This window comes from Furipterus horrens, unplaced genomic scaffold (assembly GCF_987537825.1).
Source record: "Furipterus horrens unplaced genomic scaffold, mFurHor1.1.pri manual_scaffold_13, whole genome shotgun sequence".
NCBI lineage: Eukaryota > Metazoa > Chordata > Mammalia > Chiroptera > Furipteridae > Furipterus > Furipterus horrens.
In genome coordinates, this window is record NW_028327183.1 from 32,244,988 (window position 1) to 32,266,989 (window position 22,002).

The 22,002-nt window shown below is 43.2% G+C and overlaps 1 protein-coding gene across 2 annotated transcripts in view; it reads left to right on the forward strand.

Annotated features, from left to right (window-relative positions):
* The window catches only part of ZC3H18 (zinc finger CCCH-type containing 18), a 61,936-nt gene that overhangs the window by 28,434 nt on the left and 11,500 nt on the right, over positions 1 to 22,002 (forward strand). For both annotated transcript variants that reach the window (XM_090259005.1, XM_090259006.1), the window contains 3 exons: positions 5,570 to 5,687; positions 7,094 to 7,362; positions 21,705 to 21,896. In XM_090259005.1, the coding sequence (XP_090115131.1) occupies positions 5,570 to 5,687; positions 7,094 to 7,362; positions 21,705 to 21,896 (579 nt within the window). The remainder of the gene's footprint in view (positions 1 to 5,569; positions 5,688 to 7,093; positions 7,363 to 21,704; positions 21,897 to 22,002) is intronic.

The following is a 22,002-nucleotide window of genomic DNA, read 5'->3' on the forward strand; positions in this document are numbered from 1 at the left end:
TGCATAGCTCACAGTTCCAGTGCTGGGAAAATAAAGCCTCATTATTTCTGACTGAAAATCTGGGTGGTGGGGCAGCAGAAGAAATTCCTGGTGTCTCAGGAGAGTTTGTTTAGAGGGCCCCCGTGGTCCTAGACTATACACAAACCCACCTACTCTGGGAGCCATCACCAGGACAACAGCTAGAGGGGCGCTAGTTGCATACGGGAAGTGGGTAAAGTGACTGGAAAAGGGATGAGTGCCCAGCAAGCAGCACTGTTCTCTCGCTGATCCCTCCCCTACATCAAGCACCACAATATGATGAATCAGGTCACCCCACACCAAGGAATACCTAAGGCTCCATCCCTTACAACATAACAGGTGTGGCAGCTCTACCTAAGACACAGGCAAACACAGGAGGCTGTCAGATTGAGACAGAAGTATGGCCCAAAAGAGAGCAGATCAAGGCTTTAGAGAGAAAACTAAGCAACGAGGAGATAGCCAACCTAACAGATGCAAAGCTCAAAACACTGGTGATAATGATATTCACAGACATGATTGAGTACAGCAAACAGGGAAGAAGCGAAGGCTACACTAAGTGAAATGAAGAAAAATCCACATGAAACCAGTGGTGAAGGGAAGGAAGCTGGGGTTCAAATCAACGATTTGGCACATAAAGAAGAAATAAACAACCAGTACAGAATGAAGAAACAAGAATTGAGAAAACAAGGAGAGGCTTAGGAACCTCTAGGACAACTTTAAGTGTACCAACATCCAAATTGTAGGGGTACCAAAAGGAGAAAAGGAAGAGCAAGAAATTGTAAACTTACGTGAAAAAATAATGAAGGAAAACTTCCCTAATTTGGTGAAGGAAATAGACATACAAGTCCAGGAAGCACAGAGAGTCCCAAACAAGCTAGACCCAAAGAGATCACACCAAGACACATCATAATTAAAATGCTAAAGTTTAAAGATAAAGATAATGTTAAAAGCAGCAAAAGAAAAGCAGAGAGTTACCTACAAAGAAGTCCCCATAAGACTTGTTGACTGGTTTCTCAAAAGAAACTTTGCAGGCAAGAAGGGACTGGTAAGAAGTATTCAAAGTGATGAAAAGCAAGGACCTGCAACCAAGATTACTCTATCCGGCAAAGCTATTATTTGGAATAGAAGGGCAGGTAAAGTGCTTCCCAGACAAGGTAAGGTTAAAGGGGTTCATCATCACCAAGCCCTTATTACATGAAATATTAAAGGTACACATTTAAGAAAAAGAAGATCAAAACTATGAACATTAAAAGACAACAAACACAACTATCAACAACTAAATCTAAAAACACAAAAATTCAGCAAACAACTATAACAGGAACAGAACTATAGATTTGGGGATCATATGGAGGATTTATCAGTGGGGAGATGGAAGAGGAAGAATGGGGGGAAAGGTGCAGGGATTGAGAAGCATAACTGGTAGATACAAAATGAACAGGAAAGTTATGAATAGTACAGGAAATTGAGAAACCGAAGAACTTACGGGTGTGAACTAAGGGAGGAAGTGATTGCTGGAGGGAAGGGTGGTATGGGACAGAGCAGGGCAAAGGGGAAAAAATTGAGGACAACTGTGATAGCATAATCAATAAAATATACTTAAAAAACAAAAAGAAATTGTGCAACAATAAATACAGCACTTGCCTCCCAGTGCTCCCACTCCTGGGAGAAAGCCCAGGTTTGTTGCACTTACCTCAAAGGGAACAGAAACTGGCCAAGTTTTTCCTGAGAAGCCAGTTTAGTGTGAGCTCAGGTCACGGGACAACACGACCTGCGCCCACACTGCCGTCAGTGATCTGAACTTGCTGTAGCGCCCTGTTAGTCTTATAGCAACATTTGATTTATTTACATTTGCTACTGGAAAGTCACAATCTGGCTTCTGGCTGAAATGACGGTAAAAGGTGCACAGTAAAAAGGAGCACATACAATGCTTGTGTTTCAGGATTCAGTCATGTTGACTGGACCCACTAGGCTGTCTCCTGGCCCCCTGTTCCTTATTTACGCTCCTCTGGGCTTTCTGCTTACAGAGAGGAGAGGGGAGGATGCTCTAGTGTTCACGCCTGTCATATAGCTATCAGCTCAGAGGTCGAAGGGTAGAGATTTAAAGAGTAATTAAAACTTGGTTTTCTAATTTTGTATGTGGGAAAAGTACTCGATCACAGGAGTGTCTGAGTCGGGAGCGGTTGCCAAGAGCATATTGCCACAAGTCTTGAGGCCTCACCTCTTTACAATGTCAGTGAAGGTGATGACACTGTCCTCCTTGCCTCGGAGGTGTTTGTTAGAGTCACAGGAGCTAGTTTTTACAGAACCTTCTCTGAGTGTGGTTCTTGTGAGTGGTGAAAGAAAAGGCTGTAGAACCTCAGGGTGCATCCTTGACACTCTTGTTTCCTGTCCTGACTGGAGCATGGACCCAGAAAATGTGTTCAATGGGGAGCAGTCTGGCGGGTCTGGTTCTGTGGCGGCCTCAGCTGCGCAAGCAGCTGTGCTCTAGCCCTGTCCCATGTTTGGTGCCAGGCTGCCGATGGCTGCTGTGTCTGTTGGGGAAGGTCAGTGCGACAGGGCTCTCAGACTGAAGCTTCTGTAACGGACCTTAGAGCCAGGTTTTACTTGTGTTTTGTTTGTTTTTTCAACATCTGCTGTGCATCAGAATTAACCAAGGCTTTTGTAATATACACATGCCAGGCCCCACCCAGACCTGGTCCAGACCTCCGGGAACAGGGCCTGGTGTGTGTATCAGGTGAGAAAGTGCCCCGGCTATTTCTGATGGCACTCAGTGCAAGGGCTGTGTCAGCCAGGGTCCACCCAGCAGAAACCACCTGGCTATTTTAATGGAGAGCATTTAACATAAAGACATGCTTTCTAGGTGGCTACAGAAGTAGAAAGGGTAGCTGCCATGGTGGAGAGTGGGGAGGCGCTATTAAAACTGAAAAGCTGGGAGTCGGGCCTAGAATTCAGACCTCTGAGGAGGGGATGTGGGCCAGCTATGTTGGCATCTTCGAGGTGGGCGATGAGTCTGGGCCTGGAGAAGCGGAAGGGCGCTGCTGCTGTTGGCTGCAGAAGGAAGCCAGGGCAGAGCGGGCCTCTTCCCCACCCAAGTTGGCCAGCCCTCGTGTAACAGCTGGGAAAGCAGGGTGTGCTTTGCAGTGTGGAAGGGTGACTGAGAAACTAAATCAGAATTTTACAACAGGCTCAAAATGACCAAGCCTTAGTGATTCTCATCTACTGGGACCCTGCATGTGACTGCATTGTGCCCAGGTGCTCCTTACCTCGTGACACAGCAAACCTGTGATCAGCATTACAGCTCAAGTAGGGAAAGTTGGCAAAATAACTGAAAGGTGTGGCTCTCCAGAGGTGGTCTCTGGACCACCAGCAGCATCACATGGGAATTTGTTGGGAATGTATTCTTTCAAAGCTATCCTATCAGAAGTTCTAGGAGGGTGGAGCCCAGCACCCCCCAGGTGATTCTGGTGCCCACCAAAGTGTGAGAACCACTGATTTCAATTCCAGATATATAGGCCATCAGAGGTCCTGCTGCTGAGTTTTAGAGAAAAACTGAATAGTTGTCATGTAGAACCTCCTTAATGTGATAATGTTCTGGTTTTGTGGAGCTAGGTATTGGTTGTAGAAGCTGTGGAAAAGCTACCCATTCAAGAACTCCTGAGAAAGTATTCTGAAATGGTATAGAGAATGGGAAAATTGGTTTTTTCTTTATATTTATTTGGAATTAAACAATTTACCTAGCAGGATCACTTAGTAAAAGTAATGCTTTTTAGACAGACACATACCAGTTCGTAGCTTTTAAAGTTCTATTTCCACCCCCTCAGGCACTTTAGACACCACCTGACTTGCAAGACTTCATGTGTAGGAGTCATTAAGAAATGTCATCTTTGAATGGGGCTGTGGGGCACTGTACCAGGAGTACTCGACTGAGTCCCAAACAGCCTGTGATTCAGAAGACACAAGAGGCTCCCAAGGTGCACAGGGAGTCATCTTCAAGGAATGAGGTCATTGGCAGTTGCTCTGTCTAGAACAGAGCTGCATAGTAAACCAGGGCCAGACTGTCAGGCCACACCCCCCAGGCCTAGGAATGCACCCTTGCCAGATTTCATCCTTTGATATCTGGGCCCAAAGAGGCAGTGATTGCCAGGTTGAGTTCATGACAGCATTTTATGAACTCCTGCAGACCCAGACCCTGTGGGCTGGTGGGCAGCCCAGGCTTGGTTCTGAGGGAAGGAGGCCGAGAGAATGCCGCATGCCCTTTCCCTGTCCACTGTATCCTAAGACTGAAAAATCCTGAAGGAGAGAGGCCATTGTTATTTTGCTTAACCAGTTTCCGTCAGACAAAGTTGCTTGCACTCCCTCCTTTGATAGAATACGTACCCTCAGAGCACGTACCCTCAACACCCTTTTGGAAAAGTGTTTTCTGGGGTCTTCATTGGCTATGTATTGTGTTGGTTTTATCTTTTTAAGGTCACAGGATAAGTCTCTGCCCCAGGGACTGTATTCTCTCCTTTCTGTGTAGCAGATGCAGTCCTGCAAGCCTTTTCTCATAATTCCTGGTTGTTGTCATTAAATATTGTCTGAGTGGTGTGAGGGTTAGATTGTTAGAAAGATGTTTGGCTGTTTAGGATGAAAAAGAATGGTTTCATTTGGCAGAGCCAGCCTTGGGTTATCTCTGCCAGGGCCACTGGAAACACCAGAGGAGAGATTTCCTAGAAAGCAGCCAGCAGAGAAGGCCATGAAGATGAGTGGAGATGGCAGCGACTTTTGTGTCTTTCAAGAGCGTTTTAAAGTTTTTCTCAAATAGGTTCAACATATTTCTGGTTAAATGTATTTTGTTCCCAAGTCCTGTCTTTTCTTCTTTCTGCTGAAATGAAGTATTCTCTACCCTCTGTCTCCTAACTGGTTAATATTTGTGTATATGAAGGTGTTGGTTTCTTGATGTTAATTTTTCTCTGTCTGCCTTACTGGGTCCTTCTGGCTGTTTGAATTGGCTTTATCATCCAGCCTCAATCTTTCAGGCATAACATTATTCAGTTTGCAAATTGAGATAATATCTCTACTTTTCCCATAATGCCTCTCTAGGACACCTCGAGTCCGATGTCATTGGCAGTGCCTCCAGTATGATGGTGGGTCACTGGGGAGGCTGCAGTGACCCACCATCCCAGTCTTACAGAAATACTTCCCCTGTTCCCTCAAGTGAGATGTTAGCTTTATTCTAAAGTGTATACATATATTTTATCACACTAAGAAAGTATTTTTTCCTGTTTCCTTGAGTATTTTTATCAGGAAGTGGTATTGAATTTTTGTCACAGATGTTCTTATTATCTGTAGATAGAATTCTATGACTTTTCTCTCTAGGTCTATTATCATATGAGGTATACTCATAAATTTCCTAATACTGATTCACCCTTGCATTGCTGAAATAAATCCCACTTAGTAATGATATATTATTTTCTTAACGTGGTTTTGGATTCAGTTTGCCAACATTTTATGTAGTATATTTACTATACTATTTTTAAGTGAAAAGATTTACTTTTTATTTGTTTTTCAGACTTGAGCCTTATGCAGATCCTTATTATGACTATGAAATAGAACGGTTCTGGCGTGGTGGACAGTACGAGAATTTCAGGGTGCAATATACAGAAACAGAACCGTATCACAACTACCGGGTAAGTAGGACTTAGATTTGCAGATCTGAACTTTACCGATTGATTTGTTAAAATCACCTTCTTTTTCTACATATAGAACTTTATGTGAGCTTAATTATGTGGGCACAGTGTAGTAACTCAAGCCCAAAGTGACTCTGAAGAACTGATTCAGATCCACAGACTAAATTTGTGGTGATTTGAACAGAGACTTCCTTGGGTTTATCTGTGTTCTTGCTATATATTTTCTTTGGGGTTTTTTTTTGTTGTTGTTGTTGAATTAGATTTGCTGATTGGGTTGTTGATACAAGTTGGTAGGGAAGTGTGTTCCACCCCCTTAAGAGTGTTATTTTTTCAGACTCCTTAGTAATACCATTTGTCATGCTTAACCAATTAAGTACATTCTTTTGGTCCTCTACCAACCATGCCTTAGTCTAATAGAGAACTAGTCTATATTGGTAATTTTCTTGAGTTTAGTACATTTGTGAATATATGCCCTTCAGCCTTTGAGTCCCTAATCTTATGCTTTTAGCATGGTAGGAAAAATCTTCCACTAGGAAGAGATCCGTTAGACAATTTAGTAGTTTTTAGGCTATGACTTGTGTGACAGAGTCATGTGTTTTTAGGAAGGTGACAGGCCTGGGAACTCATCAGATGATGAGCTTGTAGAGAGATGAGGATCCTGGTTGACCATCTGTGCCCCTCTCCCCAGTACAGCAGATTCCTCACTTGGGTTGGGGTACAGGGGTGCAGTGCCTCGTGCCAGGCAGGGAAGCCTTGAAAGTAGCAGGGACCTGTTAGAGTCCCTTTCCACCACATTTCCTCACTGTGTCCAGGGGGGCCAGCATGAAGGTCAGGAGTGCGTTTCATTTCTTCGCAGGCCACCTAAAGCTCAAAACCTGTCAGTGTACTGTGATTTGGGCATTATTTACTTTTAACTGTGAATATTAGAGCAAATAAATGAATGAGAACAGAGTAATAGTTCAAAAAGGTGTTCAAGGATTGTTTTAGAAAAACAAGAACCACCATTTGTGGGTGTCCATACAGTTCCAGATACCACTATGCAGCTGGAGATGTCCAGGGTCTGAGCCTTTGCAAAGCCTATGTTGTCTCTACCCTACATACAGAGAGCTGAGCCAGGGAGGCCCATGGGATCATATGCTGGCAGCCAGAACTTACACCAGCCCTTGAAGCTGATTTATCTAGAATTAGTAGATAGAAGAGTTCACTCTTAGGTTGTGTTCCATTCTAATTTGTCATAGAATTCATTTTTTAACATTGTGTTTTAAGGAGAAACTGAAACAAAATTACCACCCAAGATTGTTCCCTAATCTTCATTTGCTTGCTCTTTTGCATTTTCTCTATAATTTCCATTATAAGAGTTTAAATTGCAGCTGGTGAGTCTATGTGTATTTGGCTTTTCAACAAAGGAACGGGAAAGGGAAAGAGAGCGAGAGAACAGACAGCGAGAGCGTGAGCGGGAGCGAGACCGAGAGCGGGAGCGCCGGCAACGGGAGCGTGAGCGGGAACGGGAGCGTGAGCGCGAGCGAGACAAGGAACGCCAGCGGAGGAAAGAGGAGTGGGAGCGAGAGCGAGCCAAGCGGGACGAGAAGGACAGACAGCACAGAGACCGAGACAGAGAAAAAGAGCGGGAGAAGGAAAAGGAGAAGCCAAAGCCCCGCTCCCCACAGCCACCAAGGTAGGCCACCCACCATCGGGTTCCGTGCTGGGGTCTTGCAGGCCAGGTTGTGGGGTCTCAAGAGGAGGAACCTCCAGCTCCACTGTGTTGGCCCTGCCTCCTTCCCACAGCTCTGTGCCCACAGTCTCAAAGTCAGTCGCTAAAGAAATGTTAATGTGTTTTGATGTGTAGTTGCTGCCCCATCATGTAACGTGTGTTATGAAACATGCACTGTGTACACCATCATATGTCCTAAATCAGGAAAGTGTTGGCTTCATAGTTCACCTGGGGCTTGGAAGAAGCAATTAGGAACTGTAGGGTGTGCATGTTACTGACCACAGTGTGGCACTCTAGCAGCTTGAATGCAGGACCATAGTCCCCAGGTGGACTGCTGGCCTCTCCACTTAGCTTGTCCTGTGTGGCAGGTTCCATGCTGCTCTGTGAGTTGCCAGTTGGACTGCTGTGGTGGGCAGTGAGGACATGCCCCACAGCAAAGAAAGGCCTGAGGGGCGAGGCAGGCTCTGAGGCTTCACACAGCTTTTCTTTCTTTTTAAACATATTTAAATCCGGAGCAGGACAGGTGGTCCTCATTAGACATCATAGAACTTGATGAACTGTGTGTGTGTGTGTGTGTTTTAGTTTTATTGAGATACAATTTACAGACCATGCAATACACCCATTTAAAATGTACAAATTCAGTGGTTATAGAGTATTCATAGACTTGTGGGACCATCACCACAATTTTAAAACACCTGTGTCCCCAAAAAAGAAACCTTATACCCATTAGTAGTAACTCCCCATTTTCCCCCAAACGTCCATCTGGCTCCTGGCAGCCACTAATTCACTTTCTGTCTCTGGATTTTTTTATCATAGATATTTCATATAAATGGAATCATATGGACATTTGGGTTGTTCCTCCCTTTTGGCTATCACAAATATGAACGTTAATGTACAAGTTGATATGTGAACATAGTTTTCATTTCTCTTGGATGAAAACCTAGGAGTGGAATTGCTGGATCATGTGGTAACTTTTTAACTTTTTGGGGAACTCTAGACTTTTCCAAAGTATAATAGCTACAACATTTCCCATTCCCACCAGAAATGTCTGAGGTTCCAATTTCTTCTTTATCCTTGCCAGCACTTAACTTTTTGATGATAGGTATTCTGTTGGGTATGAAATGCTATCTCATTGTAGTTTAATTTGCTTTTCTCTGATAACTAAGGATGTTGAGCATCTTTTCATGTGCTTATTGGCCATATGTACATCACCTTTGGAAAAATATTAATTCAGATCCTTTGACATTTTTAAATTTAGTAATATTTATTACTGAGTTGTAAAAGTTCTGTATATATTCTAGGTACAAGTCCCTTATCAGATATCTAGTTTGCACATACATTCTTCCATTCTCTGGGTTGCCATTTTCACTTTCACGATCATGTTCATTTTCTTTCTTTTTTTTTAAAGGAGTGGTCTCTTATTTTTTCCAGCTTTATTTAGTTACAGTTGACATACAATGTTACATGATTTAAAGGTATATAATGTGATAATTTGATACATTTATATTGTGAAATGATTACCATACTACGGTTAGTTAATATCAGCATCACTTCACATAATTACTTTTTGTGTGTGTGGTGATAAGATTTGAGGTTTACTCTCGTAGCAACTTATATATACAATGTAGTATTGTTAACTCTAACATATGCTAAATGTTAGATCCCAGAACTTATTTATTTTATAACTGAAAATCTGTATCATTTGAGTAACATCTCATTTGCCCCATGCCTTAGCACATGGCAACCACCATTCTACTCTGTCTCTGTGAGTTTGGCTTTTTTAAATTTCAATATGAGAACATACAGTGAGTCTTTGTCTGGCTTATTTCACTTAGCATACTGCCCTTAAAATCTTTCCATGTTGTCACAGATGTCAGGGTGTCCTTTTTCATGGCTGAATAATGTTCCATTGAGAGTGATTTCATCTCCTTTGGATATATACCCAGAAATGGGATTGGATTGGTGAACCATATTGTGGTTTTATTTTTAATGTCTTGAGGAACCTAAATATAGTTTTTCATAGTGGCTGCACGAATTTACATTCCCACCAGTAGTGCAACAGGGTTCCCCATCTCTCCACATTCTTTTTAGTTAGTTAGTTTGTTTGTATAATAGCCATCTTAGCAGGTGGGAGGAGATAGCACGTTGTGTTTTTGATTTGCATTTCTATGATGATTAGTGATGTAGAGCATTTTTTCATATCTTGATTGTATGTCTTCTTTGGGAAAATATCTAATCAGATCCTTTGCCCATTTTTTAAAAGTTTTTTGGGGGATGTTTATAAGATTTATTTATTTTTAGAGAGAAGGAAAGGGAGCAAGAAAGAGAGGGGGAGAAACCTCAATCGGTTGCCTCTCATATATGCCTCTCATATTTAGCCTTTCCACAGTGCAGACAAGTGCTCTGACTGGAAAGTGAACTAATAACCTTTTGGCTTTGCAGAATGACACCCAAAGAACTGAGCCACACTGGTCAGAGCTGTTCTTTACTTATTCAGTATTTATGGCTCCCTTGTAAAATATAAGTTGACCTTATATGCAAGAATTTATTTCTGGGCTCTCAGTTGTAGTCCATTGATCTATGTGTCTGTTTTTATGTCAATACCATACTGTTTTGATTACTATAGCCCTGTGGTATAGTTTGAAATTGGGAAGTGTGCTGCCTCCAACTTTGCTATTCTTATTTAGGATTGCTTGACTATTCGGGGGTATTTTGTGGTTCTATACAAATTTTAGGGTTGTTTTTCTATTTCTATCAAAAATGACATTGAAATGTTGATAGGAATTGAATTGAATCTGTAGATCACTTTGGGTAATATGGGCATTTTAACAGCATTAGTTCTTCCAATACATGAGCACAGAATATCTATTTACTTGTGCCTTTCATCAATGTCTGGTATTTTTATTGTAGATATTCTTCATCTCCTTGGTTAAATTTTATTCCTAAGTATTTTGTTTTGGATGCAATTTTAAACAGAGTTGTTTGTTTCATTTTCAGATAGTTTGTTGTTAGTGTATAGAGAGGCAGCTAATTTTTGTATGTTGACTTCGTATCTTGCAACTGTACTGAATTCGTTTATTAATTCTAACCGGTTTTTGATGGATGAATCCAGGTGGTCATCCCTCTTTCTCGACATTTTGATTAGACAAGCTCCTTTCTTGTGTATAGTTGTGTTTCTGAAAGTAAATGTCAGGACAGTAGTCATTCATTTTAGGGTTATTTATGGCTGCAGAAGGACACTCAGTTGTGATAAGTGCTAGTTTTGACTGTTTTCATCTAAATTGCAATGAGTTGGCCTCCCTAAATTAGTTGGGTTTTTTTTGTTTTTGTTTTTTTTTATGCTTTCCTGACTTTGGGCAAAGTAATGTTCTTAAAGGCCTTCCAGGGTAAATCACATATTTTAGGTACACTGAGAGGGTTTGTTCTTTAAAAGGCTGCTTTGTTGAATCTTTCTGTTACAGTAATCACTCTTTAAATTTGAATAGAAAAGCTTGATGTTGATCTTTCTATTGTTGGTTCTTTTGAAGCTCCTTACGGATATGCACGGTGTTCCCAGATTGGATTCAGGCCTAGGGCTGCGTTCCCACTGGGGCACTTCTGGGAGATGAGGCCTGGTGCCCTTCTGCTCATATCCACCAGCGACTCCCACCTCTCTGCTGTTCATCAAACGCATTCTAAGTCTCAGCCTTTGCTCTGCCATTCCCTCTGCCCCAGTGTCTTCAGGGCTTTGCTCAAATCCCACTACTCAGAGAGGTCCCCCCACTCACTCTACCTGTCTTCCCACGCTGCTTTAATGTCCGTCATAGCTCTTACCACTTTCTCATTCACTTACCGGTTATCACCTGTTTCCCTTCTAGAATGTAATCCCCGGTGGACGCTTCAGTCTCAGGGCTGGCACAAAGCTGGCACTCATGAACATTTGATGGAGCCATAAATGAGTTGGATTTGGTAGCAGCCAGCATTTTTACCTTATGTGACACAAGTGAGTGCTGTAGTGTTGGTAAAATTACAGACTGAGTTCTACAAACAGGACTAACTCAGTCTGCTTTCCAGATTCATAAATGGTTCTTCTCATGCATATCCAGATTCCTGGTCTTTGAATCAGAGGCACAAAGAGACTGACCCTGTGGCTCCGTGGTTTCCTAATCATATCAGCTAGTCCACTTCTGTGGTTTTGTAGTTTACAAACATATTTATAGTCAGGCTACAGACCCCTTCCCCAGCTCTTACTAACATGTTAGTCTTGCTTATTTCTAAGAAGCCAAGCAGTTTTTCCAAGTCAGGTGTCTGTATTTCCAGCTGAGGGACCCAGGAGGGGGATTTTATACCTACGAGGGTCCATTTTAGAGAACCATGTTGTAGGACAGCCACACAGTCAGCTCTGTTTCTCTGCTTGTTACTAATTCATGGTACAGATGCCCGTCTAGCGCTCACTCGTATCTCCAATGTCACCTGACCGTTTTAGAGGAAAGTACAGTACTCCCTCTCTATATTGCGGTTCACTTATCGCGGACTCACTGTATCACGGGATTTTAAAAAATATTCTATTTAATTATTTATCGCGATTTTTGCTATCTCGCAGGATTTTGCGGTACATATACATATGTTGTTAGAGTTACGTAGGTTTAAGAGTGTAAAATATGTTTAAGAACATAAGTAGTGTTTATAAAAGTGTGGAAAAGGTTAATAAGGGAGTGGGAAAAGTTAATAAGGGCCTGGGAACGGTTTATAAGTGTGTGGGAAGGGTTTATAAAGCCTTAAAATATATATAAATACTAAAATAAATGTAAGGTGCCTACTTCGCAGATTTTTACCTATCGTGGGGGGTGGGGGAGTCTAGAACATAATACCCGCAATAAGTGAGGGAATACTGTACATACGAATCCAAAAAAAAAGTGTTTTAAAAGCAGTGGCATTTATTGGTTTGGTCCCCAAACAGCAGATTGCTGTGAGTAGCCTTCAGATCCTACGTTTGCACAATCACAAGACTCTCAAGCAAGGAAAGTAAGAACTTGGCTGAACTAGTAGGTCAGGGTTCAGGAAGCCTAAGTGAGTTCTTCCTAAAATCAGATGCAGCTTTTCTCACCAAACTAGACAGGTCTGTTCTCCACCCTACACCCCCTTTCTGACCTAGTTTGTGCCTTCTTTTCCTCTCCAAACTCTTAGTTATGCTTCTGTGGGTCTCCACCTCCAGTGCCTACTGCCATCAGCAAAAGTGGGGCGCTCCCATCACTTGGTCTGGATTCAGCCTGTCTGACTGCTGATAGGGAACCTTGAACTCCATGTTTGATTTCCCCTGCCTGGAGCCCCATCAGCCTCACTACCAGCTTAAGGGCTGGGGTTTCACCAGAGCAGAACTTCCAGCTCACCCTCTAGTGTCTTTGCCTTGACCAGCCCGAGCTGGCATGACCACTTCAGGAGATGGCTGAGTTTCCCTGCAGTAATACTTTTATATGATCTCCTTTTTATAGAAGTTTATTTATTTAACCTTTGACAGGCTGGGAATTTTCATCAGTAGCTAGACGAAAAGAATTTTGTTCACCTAAAATGGGAGTACGACGTAACTACATTCAGAAAGAGCCACTTGTGCAGCTTTTGTCCTTAGCTGCTGTGTGAGGACAGAATCTGCCCTGGAGGTCTTACTCGCAGGGTCTAAGTGACCTACACAGGAATGGACAGTGATAAACTTTAATGAAGTATAGTGGTTCTTCCATTTCATCTGTAACCAGCAAGAGCTTTAAGGCCAGACACCCCATTACCAGGAGAGAGAGGCACAAACCAGCAAGATAACAGACACCCCCTTCTTCTTCCCCACCTGCCAGCTCTCTTTCCTGTGGTTTTCCCTCACCTGCCCAGTCTGTAGGTCTGTAGCTGTCTTCTGTCACACCTCTACCTCAGGGATTTCTCAGCCTTTCTGTAGTCCTCCTAGGCTAGATGCAGTGTCACTGTATTTAGTGACAGTATCACCCTTCACCCAGGTTTGCCTTTTGAGAACTTTCGTGTACTCCTATACTGCTGCTATTTTTAAATAGATCAGAAATTCCTTTATGAAACTTCTGTCTACTCTTCACAGCCAAGCCAGTGACTATGCTTTCTGTGTGGCATAGGCAAATTAATTTCATTCTAGATATAAGTAGTGACTGGGACCTTGCTGGAGGAATTTCTCAGACTGCCTGTGTGTTTGAGGTTTGGTGCCTCTTGAGGTTGAAATGGCAGGCTCTTCATTTCCTAGGAGATTTGCTTAATCCTTATAAGGAAGCACCTGTTCCCACCCCTTTTTTCATACTCACTGAAGCCTGGTTGTTTCCTGGTTTCCCAGATGGGTTTCTGGTCACCTCGGGCTGCCAGTGTCCCTTGCAAGGCCTGTCAGTTCCGGTGTTTGGTGGGCTGTCAATTCACCCTCACGGTTGCCCTGCTGTTAGCATGCTAACCTGTGGATCTCCAGTTTGAGGCACACCAAGGGTGTGTTGAGGAGCATGTATAGCCTTCTTCAAAGGGGTTTGTAACTGCCCCCACAAAGGCTTGGAACCACTGTTCTAGGGTCACCCTCGGGGGCAGGGAATACCTGAGGTCAGGGATGGTAACGGCAGATCACTACCCTGTGTGTTTTTGTCCAGCTCAGACTCGCCCTTATGGCTGTGACTGAGGTTGTGTAGCCTTCTGCCACTCTAGAGAGAAGTCACTTGAGTCTGCTCTGACTGGTCTATGAGACTGCTTTTTAAAGTATACGCACACACACACTCTTGGTTTCTTTGCTTTTTAACGTTTTCTCTCTCTCTCTCTCTCTCTCTCTCTCTCTCTCTCTCTCTCTCTCTCTCTCTCTCTCTCTCTTTCTCTCTCCCTCTCTCCCTCCCTCCCTCCCTCTCTTTCTCCCTCTCTCTCTCCCTCTCTCTCTCTCGCACTGCCCCCCTTCCCCGGTTTTCCCTCAACTTATAGTGACTTCTTTCCTCCCTGTTTTCTTGGGCCTCTGGCCATGCCTAGCATGATGCTGGTCCTCTGGGTTTTCTCTGCTTTGTCTCAGCAGTAGACAACTGATCACCACCTTTCAGTGCCATTCCATTGATATGCACATCTTAAATGGTGAAATTCATTGACTCCCTGAATTTGAGCACTAGGAGTTGGGAGCCCAGGTACAACCTAGGCTCACATGTTGGTGTCGCATGCATTTGCTGACACTGATTGCATCAGACAACCACACCTGGACTGTCGTCAGCAACCACACAGGATGTGCGTAACCTGAGGAAGCAGGACAGTGCTGTCCTGAAGCCTTGTGATGAGCAGGTTGCCGGGCACCCACTCCACTCAGACTGCTCAGGGCTAATTCCTCCGCACTTAGACTGGGCTTTAAAATAGTCACTGATCTTTCTATTAGCACAAAAGACACTCCCCTGAGGATTTAATAAACCTGTTTTACCTTTCTAATCTCTCATTCTGCTGTGTCCTGGACAGGGCTTAATTGCTTGACTTGGAGAAAGTTTTGTGCCCACAGCTTTTTTGAGAAAAAGTGTATCCTGTTTAATTTATTGACTCCTTACACACTGAACTGTCCAAAAGAGGCCTATTTGATAAAGATGAAAAGATAAATAGTTGTCTCTCATCCTCTAAAGCTGAGTATAGACATCTGATATGGGTAGGAATTAGATAAGTACAGATGAATACAAATACAATCCTGAATTAGAAAAAAGCATTGTTGAGCCTGTTTCCCTTACTCTGTTTATAGTTATAGCTGTGTATTCACTGTGGGGACCAAGGGTGGAAGTGGAGAAATGCCATAAAGTACCTAAGCTCGTGTTCAGAGTCTTAGAAATTCAGAAAATGTATTCAGATGACAAGTCCTCACCATGGAAACAGGAAGTCTTAATACCCACCACTTGAAACAGTATGGATTGTTGTTCTTGACCCAGAAATTAAAATGTAAGTTGTTAGTAGTTAGTTTTCTCAGGTTTACCTGCTTGTAATTAAGTTTAAATATGTTTTCAAAATCTAAGGATTGAAGTGATGGGTCTTTTCATCCCCAGGTGCCCCCTCACTGGGGAAAGCCTGTCTGTCCTGCCCCGACTTTCTCAAGCCTCACTTGGAAGGACTGTCACCTGCGATGGCAGTCCTTAGTGTAAGTCCACGGGCACTAGGAAAGCCGCACTCAATCAGGACCTCCCAGGCAGGGTTCTGGGACTTGCTCTGGGCCTCGTTGATTCAGTATGCATTGGCATGTGCTGCAGGCCTTCTCAGTCCTCTGAGGGACGCACCGTTGAGAAATGTGAGTAGGAAATACAAGTTAGATCACATTCTTACCTGTGTGTAGGTCCCTAAGAGAAGGCCATGCATCATAGTGGAGGTTGGAGGAAGGTTTACAGCCAGCTGGGTGGATCATAAAAAATAATGATAGTCTTGGGTGGGGAGTGCGCGGGACTTCACGCAAGATGGACATTCCAGAGGAAGGGAGGGATTGGGGTTCAGAGTGTCTTCTATTGGCAGGTGTCCACCCAGGTGAGCTGGGAATGGGAGCCTCCTGCCTTGTATGGCATGGGGCAGGAAGGGATTCAGAGGCTGTGTGCACTTGGGGTCCAGGCAGGAGGGACCAGTGGGGTATAGTCCAGGGAAGGGGCAGGGCAGCCCCAAGCGTATTTGGGGACTTCTGTGGGCAGTTCTGCTCAGTGTTAAGGGAAGTGAGCAGTGTAATTCTCCACAAAGGTTCCCGGATGAACTAGCAGAGAAGAATTGCTACAAAAGGTGTTCTCTTTCTCCAGACGTGGCTATGAGTGAGTTCAGTCGAGAAAGTCCATGTGCTTCAAATTCCCTTTTCTTGTATTTTTATTAGATAGTTAACCCTTTTGATTTCAGAAGAGAACCTTTATCCTTTTATCCTTTTATTTTTTTACCTTTGACCTCAAATCTGGCAGCCGCCCAGGTTGGAGTTTCCAGACACGCTTGCTGTGATGACCTTGCATCATTGGCAGTAACACCTCTGGCACTGTAAGATGTGAGCTCCTCCTGAGCTGACTCAAGGCCCCTTTATTGTGTTTTGTTGTGACATTTTTGTTTGACAGTCATAGAACAGCTGACCTCTGCTCCTTGGAGACTCTCTGTGGCCTTGAACAAGGATTAGGTGCCCGGGAGATAAGATTGTGTCTTAGCTGTGCCTGGTTAAGATCGTTTCCCCATCAGAGATTACTGAAGGGTTTTTTCCCTGTCTCTGTTTAGAAGTGTTTATGCAAATTCCAAATCTATTCTGCCAGCTCTTAATGCAAGTATTTCCTGACTGAGGTCTTACCTAGCCAGCTCTTTCCATTGAGCTGGTTCCTGTCCATGTCTTCAGCTTTGGTGGGTGGCATGTGTGGAAATGGTGGCAAGCCTGCTCTTTCACATTTGGGTGTAGTTTGTTTCTCTCTAGTTTTCAAGGCTATCCTCTGGGGTGTTGTCATTCAGTGAGAGTAGGGCTTCGGCCTTGAGTGTCTTGGGCTCTCTCAGAACACAGCAGCAGCCCCACTTCTCTGCCAGTGGGTGGAGGCACCAGCATGACCCCACTGCCTGAGCAAACCTGTCTGGCCACCCAAGGACAGGGCTGTGTATTCCATGGTCAGAAGTGCCAACCTCACCAGGATTTCCAGGGCACATCAGCCTAAGTCCTGTTTCCTAGTTACTGTTCCCTTAGTAACTGGGCCATGCTTAATTTGCTATGGTACACATGAGGACTTCTGCTGGCCCTGATGGTGTTTCATTTAGAAACTGTGAGGAGACTGACATCTGTGGCATTGTGCTCTTTATGAGCTACTTGACACTCCAGTGCCTCTAGTCAGCGGGCAGGGGCACTTTCCTACTACTTTGAGGTTCCTGTAAGAGATGAGAATACATCACTAAAACCAATTACTAGTAAAATTCCCGAGAGCATGTACTTGTCAACAGTATTAAAAGATTTTCTTTGGAGAAGTGGAAAAAATTTTAAATAACAGTTGGGGTGTTTTCTGTGATAAATGTAAGCCATGATGATTTAAGAAAGTTTGGAAAACTCCCTAAAGAATAATGAGAAATAGAAGAAAAGCTGACCTGTTGATAACTCCTGCTGTTACAGCTTGGCCACACTCCCGTACTGACTGACTGAGAGTTTGGGAGCATACCCGATCTTACCTCTTCCCCTTCTGCCCTTCCCTGATAACAATGTGAACATTTTTCCCAAATGGAATTTTATTGAAGTTTGTATTGATTATTAGTTTATTCAGTCATTCTTTTCAAAACATCTACCATTAAAATAGATACTTTAAGTTTTGCATCCAAGTCTGAAAACATTCTTTCTGGTTTGGGTGCCCCAAGTCTAGGGAGAGAAACTGCTTGAGGCTCAGCTCATTAGTATTTAACTTTGATGGTCTACAGAGTGACTTACTAACACAGTGATCCCTAAACTTCCATTTTGTGCCAACTGCATGATTTTCTATATCCAGTTACCAACAATATTATTAAAATATTTTCCCTTTTAAAGTGCAGTCACTGCCAGCCTTGTTAGGTCAGGGGGAAGGTGGCACCAGCTGTTTGCTCCATCTGTTTATGGCCTTTACCAGAGTAATGTGCATGTTCAGGCCCATCCATGGCACCAGCCCAGAAAATTAGAAACTTTAGGGACATCTCCAGGCCTTGTTCTAGCACTGTTAAAGAAGCCAGCTCATTTTGACACTCATAGTCAAATGAGTGAATGAAAAATTCTTTCTGGTAAGGAAACGTTGCCTCTAAAAGATAATGGACACCTGTGTTGGTTGCCTCTGTGTGACCTGAAGTGGTTTTTCCATTATGTGATGGGGTGAGGGTTCAGCATTCTTTCTCCTTTCTCGTCGCTACAGCAGAGACTTTCAGTACAGTCATGCTGTGTCATGAATCATTCCCTTGATTTCCATCTCTTCTCTCCCTGTGTGAGAAGGGCTGCCAGTTGACAGAGCTGGACCACTTTGATGACTAATGAAAAACCTAGTGACCAAGGTATTCTTTTCCTGTTGCATTTTTAGAACAGAAATAATACAGGAAGTATAAAGGTGAAAGCAGCTCCCAATGGCCTGTGACAGGCTGGATTTGTCAGACAGGTTTCACCTCCTTCCTGGATTACTCTTCCAGGCGGACACGTTTATGAGCTTATGTGGTAATAGTTCTCAGGGTTTGGGCCAAAGTAACAGGGATTTTATGCCTCAGTGTAGGGTGTCCTTAGGGCAGTTTTTAAATGTTGGGCATTGCTCCTGGTTTGGGACTCTTGGCAAATAGTAGGTATAGAACTTCTAGTTGGTGAATTGATTGATTAAACATATCAAGCAGTCATTTTTATATGCTACAATATAATACTAAGTAGATGCTAGTCATAGCAAGGCCAAGTATAACCCAAGATGCTGAAATGCTGGTGGTGGTGAATTCATAAGTAACTATTATAAAATTTACCCCCCAGAAGTAGAAAACTATTATTTCTATGCTGACACTCATAAAAGAAGACATGAATAATAGCAAGATGCTATTAATAAGTTTAATAACATTCTAACCCAAAGCCCAGTGGGACTGGGGGAACAGGGTCTGATTGTGTTACTAAGGATCTTCTGTAGATAAAAATAGGCAGGACATACCAAGAAATCTTTGCAAAGTAAGAGTATAGGGAATTTTAACTACAGATGTTCCTTGATAAACTCATTATAAATTGAAAATATCACAAGTCAGAATTGCATGTAATACATCTAACCTACCAAACATCTAGCCCAGCCTGCCTTAAACCTGCTTAGAACACTCACATTAGCCTACAGTTGGGTACAGTCATTTAACAAAATGAATACACTGTAATGTCTTGGTTGTTGACCCTCAAAATTTCATGGCTGACTAGGACCTGCCCCTGCCCAGCATTACAAGAGAATGATACGAAATATCACTAGCCTGAGAAAAGATAAAAATTCGAAGTACAGTTTCTCTTGAATGCATATTTCACACCACTGTGAAGTTGAAAAATAATAAGTTGAACCATTATAACTTGGGGATCATCTGTATATTGGGGACCTATCTGCAGATATGACTAGAGAATTGAGAGTAAATAGATTAAGGGGAGAGCTCAGCCCATGAGCACTCCCCCCACAGAATAAGAATTTATATTCATCAAAGGTGGCATCACGTCGCAAACCATGTGGAAAAGAGAAGCTGGTCAGTCAGTGCTCCAGGAGTGGTTGAAAGAAAGAAACTTCAGGGCACCTAGAAGAAAAATGCAGATGAATGTGACTTGCAATGGAGGAGGACTCTCTCTGTAAGCCTAAAAGAAGCTACACAAAAGAAGAAAAAGGAATTGCTTTGACAGTTAAAATGTTACATTCCATATGTCAAAGACAACCACCAAATACCTTAAAAAGCAAATAGCCTAGGGAGGTGTTCCAGTTCTTCATAAATGAAGAGCTTACTAGAAAACTTGCCAAGAACAAGGCAGATGACCAGAACTCACAGGTGGCAGGAAGCACAGAAGTCAGAGCCCTCTGGCCATTGGAGGTGCCACCCGGAGCAAACGGAAGCCCATTTCTGTGTGTGCAGTTGTTGGGATCCAGTCAAGCTCATCAGGTTACAGCTCCATCTGCAAACTACTGTGCTGCATTTTAACATTTAGCGAGAATCGCATTTAGTGTGAACCACCCAGACCTTGGAACCCTCATCCTGTCTTACAGTTTCCAGGATTTGGGGGTTATTTTTATCTGGTAGTGCTTATGGTGTTTCGCTGGTGACACAGGAGCCCAGCATTGTTGAGAAAGGTAAAATCAGCACCTCATACTGGTGGGGTTATTACAAGTCACTTTGACTTTAGGGGAAAATATTTGACAATTTACCACAAAATTGTAAAATGTTCATCTCTTTTGACCCACTGGTTTTACTTCTTAGGAATTGACCCTTAAAAAAAAAAAAGATGTCCATAAGATTTGTTTATAAAGAGTCATTTCAATGTTATTTGTGGTTTTTAAAAGTTAGAAACAGCTAACAGTGTAGAAATGTTCAGATTACATAACACCTGACAGTGATTACCACACAGTCGAGAAAGACCACGTCTCCACCAATGGACAGTGCGGAAGAGATGCTCCCGCTGACGACTGAGCAGTCACAGGCAGGTCCCCGCTGTGCTGAGCGTGAGCCATGTGTGAGTGTGCATCGTGGAAAATAAAAGGAGAGGTGGACGGGAAAGGCAGAAGTGCTAACTGTTGACTGTCCCTGGACAGTAAGATAGCAGGATTTTTATTTCTTTGTCTTTACTTTCTGTATTTTTTAAAAATTTCAAATGAACTTAAATTTTTTTAATTAATAAAAAATCACAGGGCCAGCAAATACACTGTTAGCAGTTCTGGGACTCTGCAGATTGGGTCGTGTTTAAGTGGGGATGTTTAGGTTGTAGGCGTTTCTGTTTCTGTGGGTGTTTGTGGCTTGGTGCTGAGCATCCTCTCAAAAGCTGCTTAGCCTCCTGCTCCCACTTTCTCTCCACCCTGAGCTCCTGGGCAGCGGTGGGTGGGCTTCCACAGTCAGGACTCAGTGACTGCCGCCTCCCTCCACTCCCAGGTTCTCCAGTGCAGTGTGACTTCGCCTTTAGGCCTTGATTCATTTGCAGGTAGTCTCATCTGCCCACCTGTACTCAGCGTTTACATAGTCCTGCCTGGATATGGGGCAAATTGCACTTGAGTCCAGCATTTCTTCTCCTGCTAAGCCACCAGTCCTCAGCCTGGACATTTGCAGTTAGTGGCTATTGTATAGGAGCCCCAGCGACTTTCTCTGGGCTGCTTTCTCATCTCTCTCTCTCTCTGGGTTTTAATAGGGATGTTCTCTGGGTGAATTAAATTAATCTTTTTTAAGACTCGGGTTTGATATTTCTCAAAATTTCTAATGCATTTGAAAAAAATATTTTATTACCCTTTAATTTTATACATGTTTATTGTGTACCCATTGTGTGCCAGCTCTAGAGAATACGTGTTGGATAAGGCTGTCTCCTTCCCTATCCTCCCCTAGAGCTTACAGTATAGTGGGGAAGATAGGAATTCAATAAGTAATTATCCTCAGAAAAGGAAACACCAGTATGGTTGGGTAGGGTAAAGAAAGACGGATGTTCCCCTGAAAAATACACATGTGAGCAGAAACCATTTATGGAGAGAGCTATGCTTGTCTTGTTCAAGGTGTATATTGTTCTAAGCGGAATATCTGCTACTTCTTGTAGGTGACCTTTTATTTTTCAGGCATTCCTCAAAAATCTCACTTCTCAGTTTCTTTCACAAAATAATAATACTGTCAAATGGAAGGTGACCTGAGAATTGCTAACTCCTCTGTGTTTTTAGCCGTCAAGCTGAGCCACCAAAGAAGGAGGCAGCCTCCACTGGGCCACAGGTGAAGCGAGCAGATGAGTGGAAGGACCCTTGGCGCCGGTCCAAGTCTCCCAAGAAGAAACTTGGGGTATCAGTCTCCCCTAGCCGTGCACGAAGGCGTCGAAAAACATCAGCCTCATCAGCCTCTGCCTCCAATTCCTCCAGGTAAGGAGACAGGCTGGTGCAAATGCCTGGTTCAAAAACACCGCAGGAGTTAAGTACTATAGTGGTCTGGGGAAAAGTCAGTAGGACTAAACAGGCGTTTGTTAGT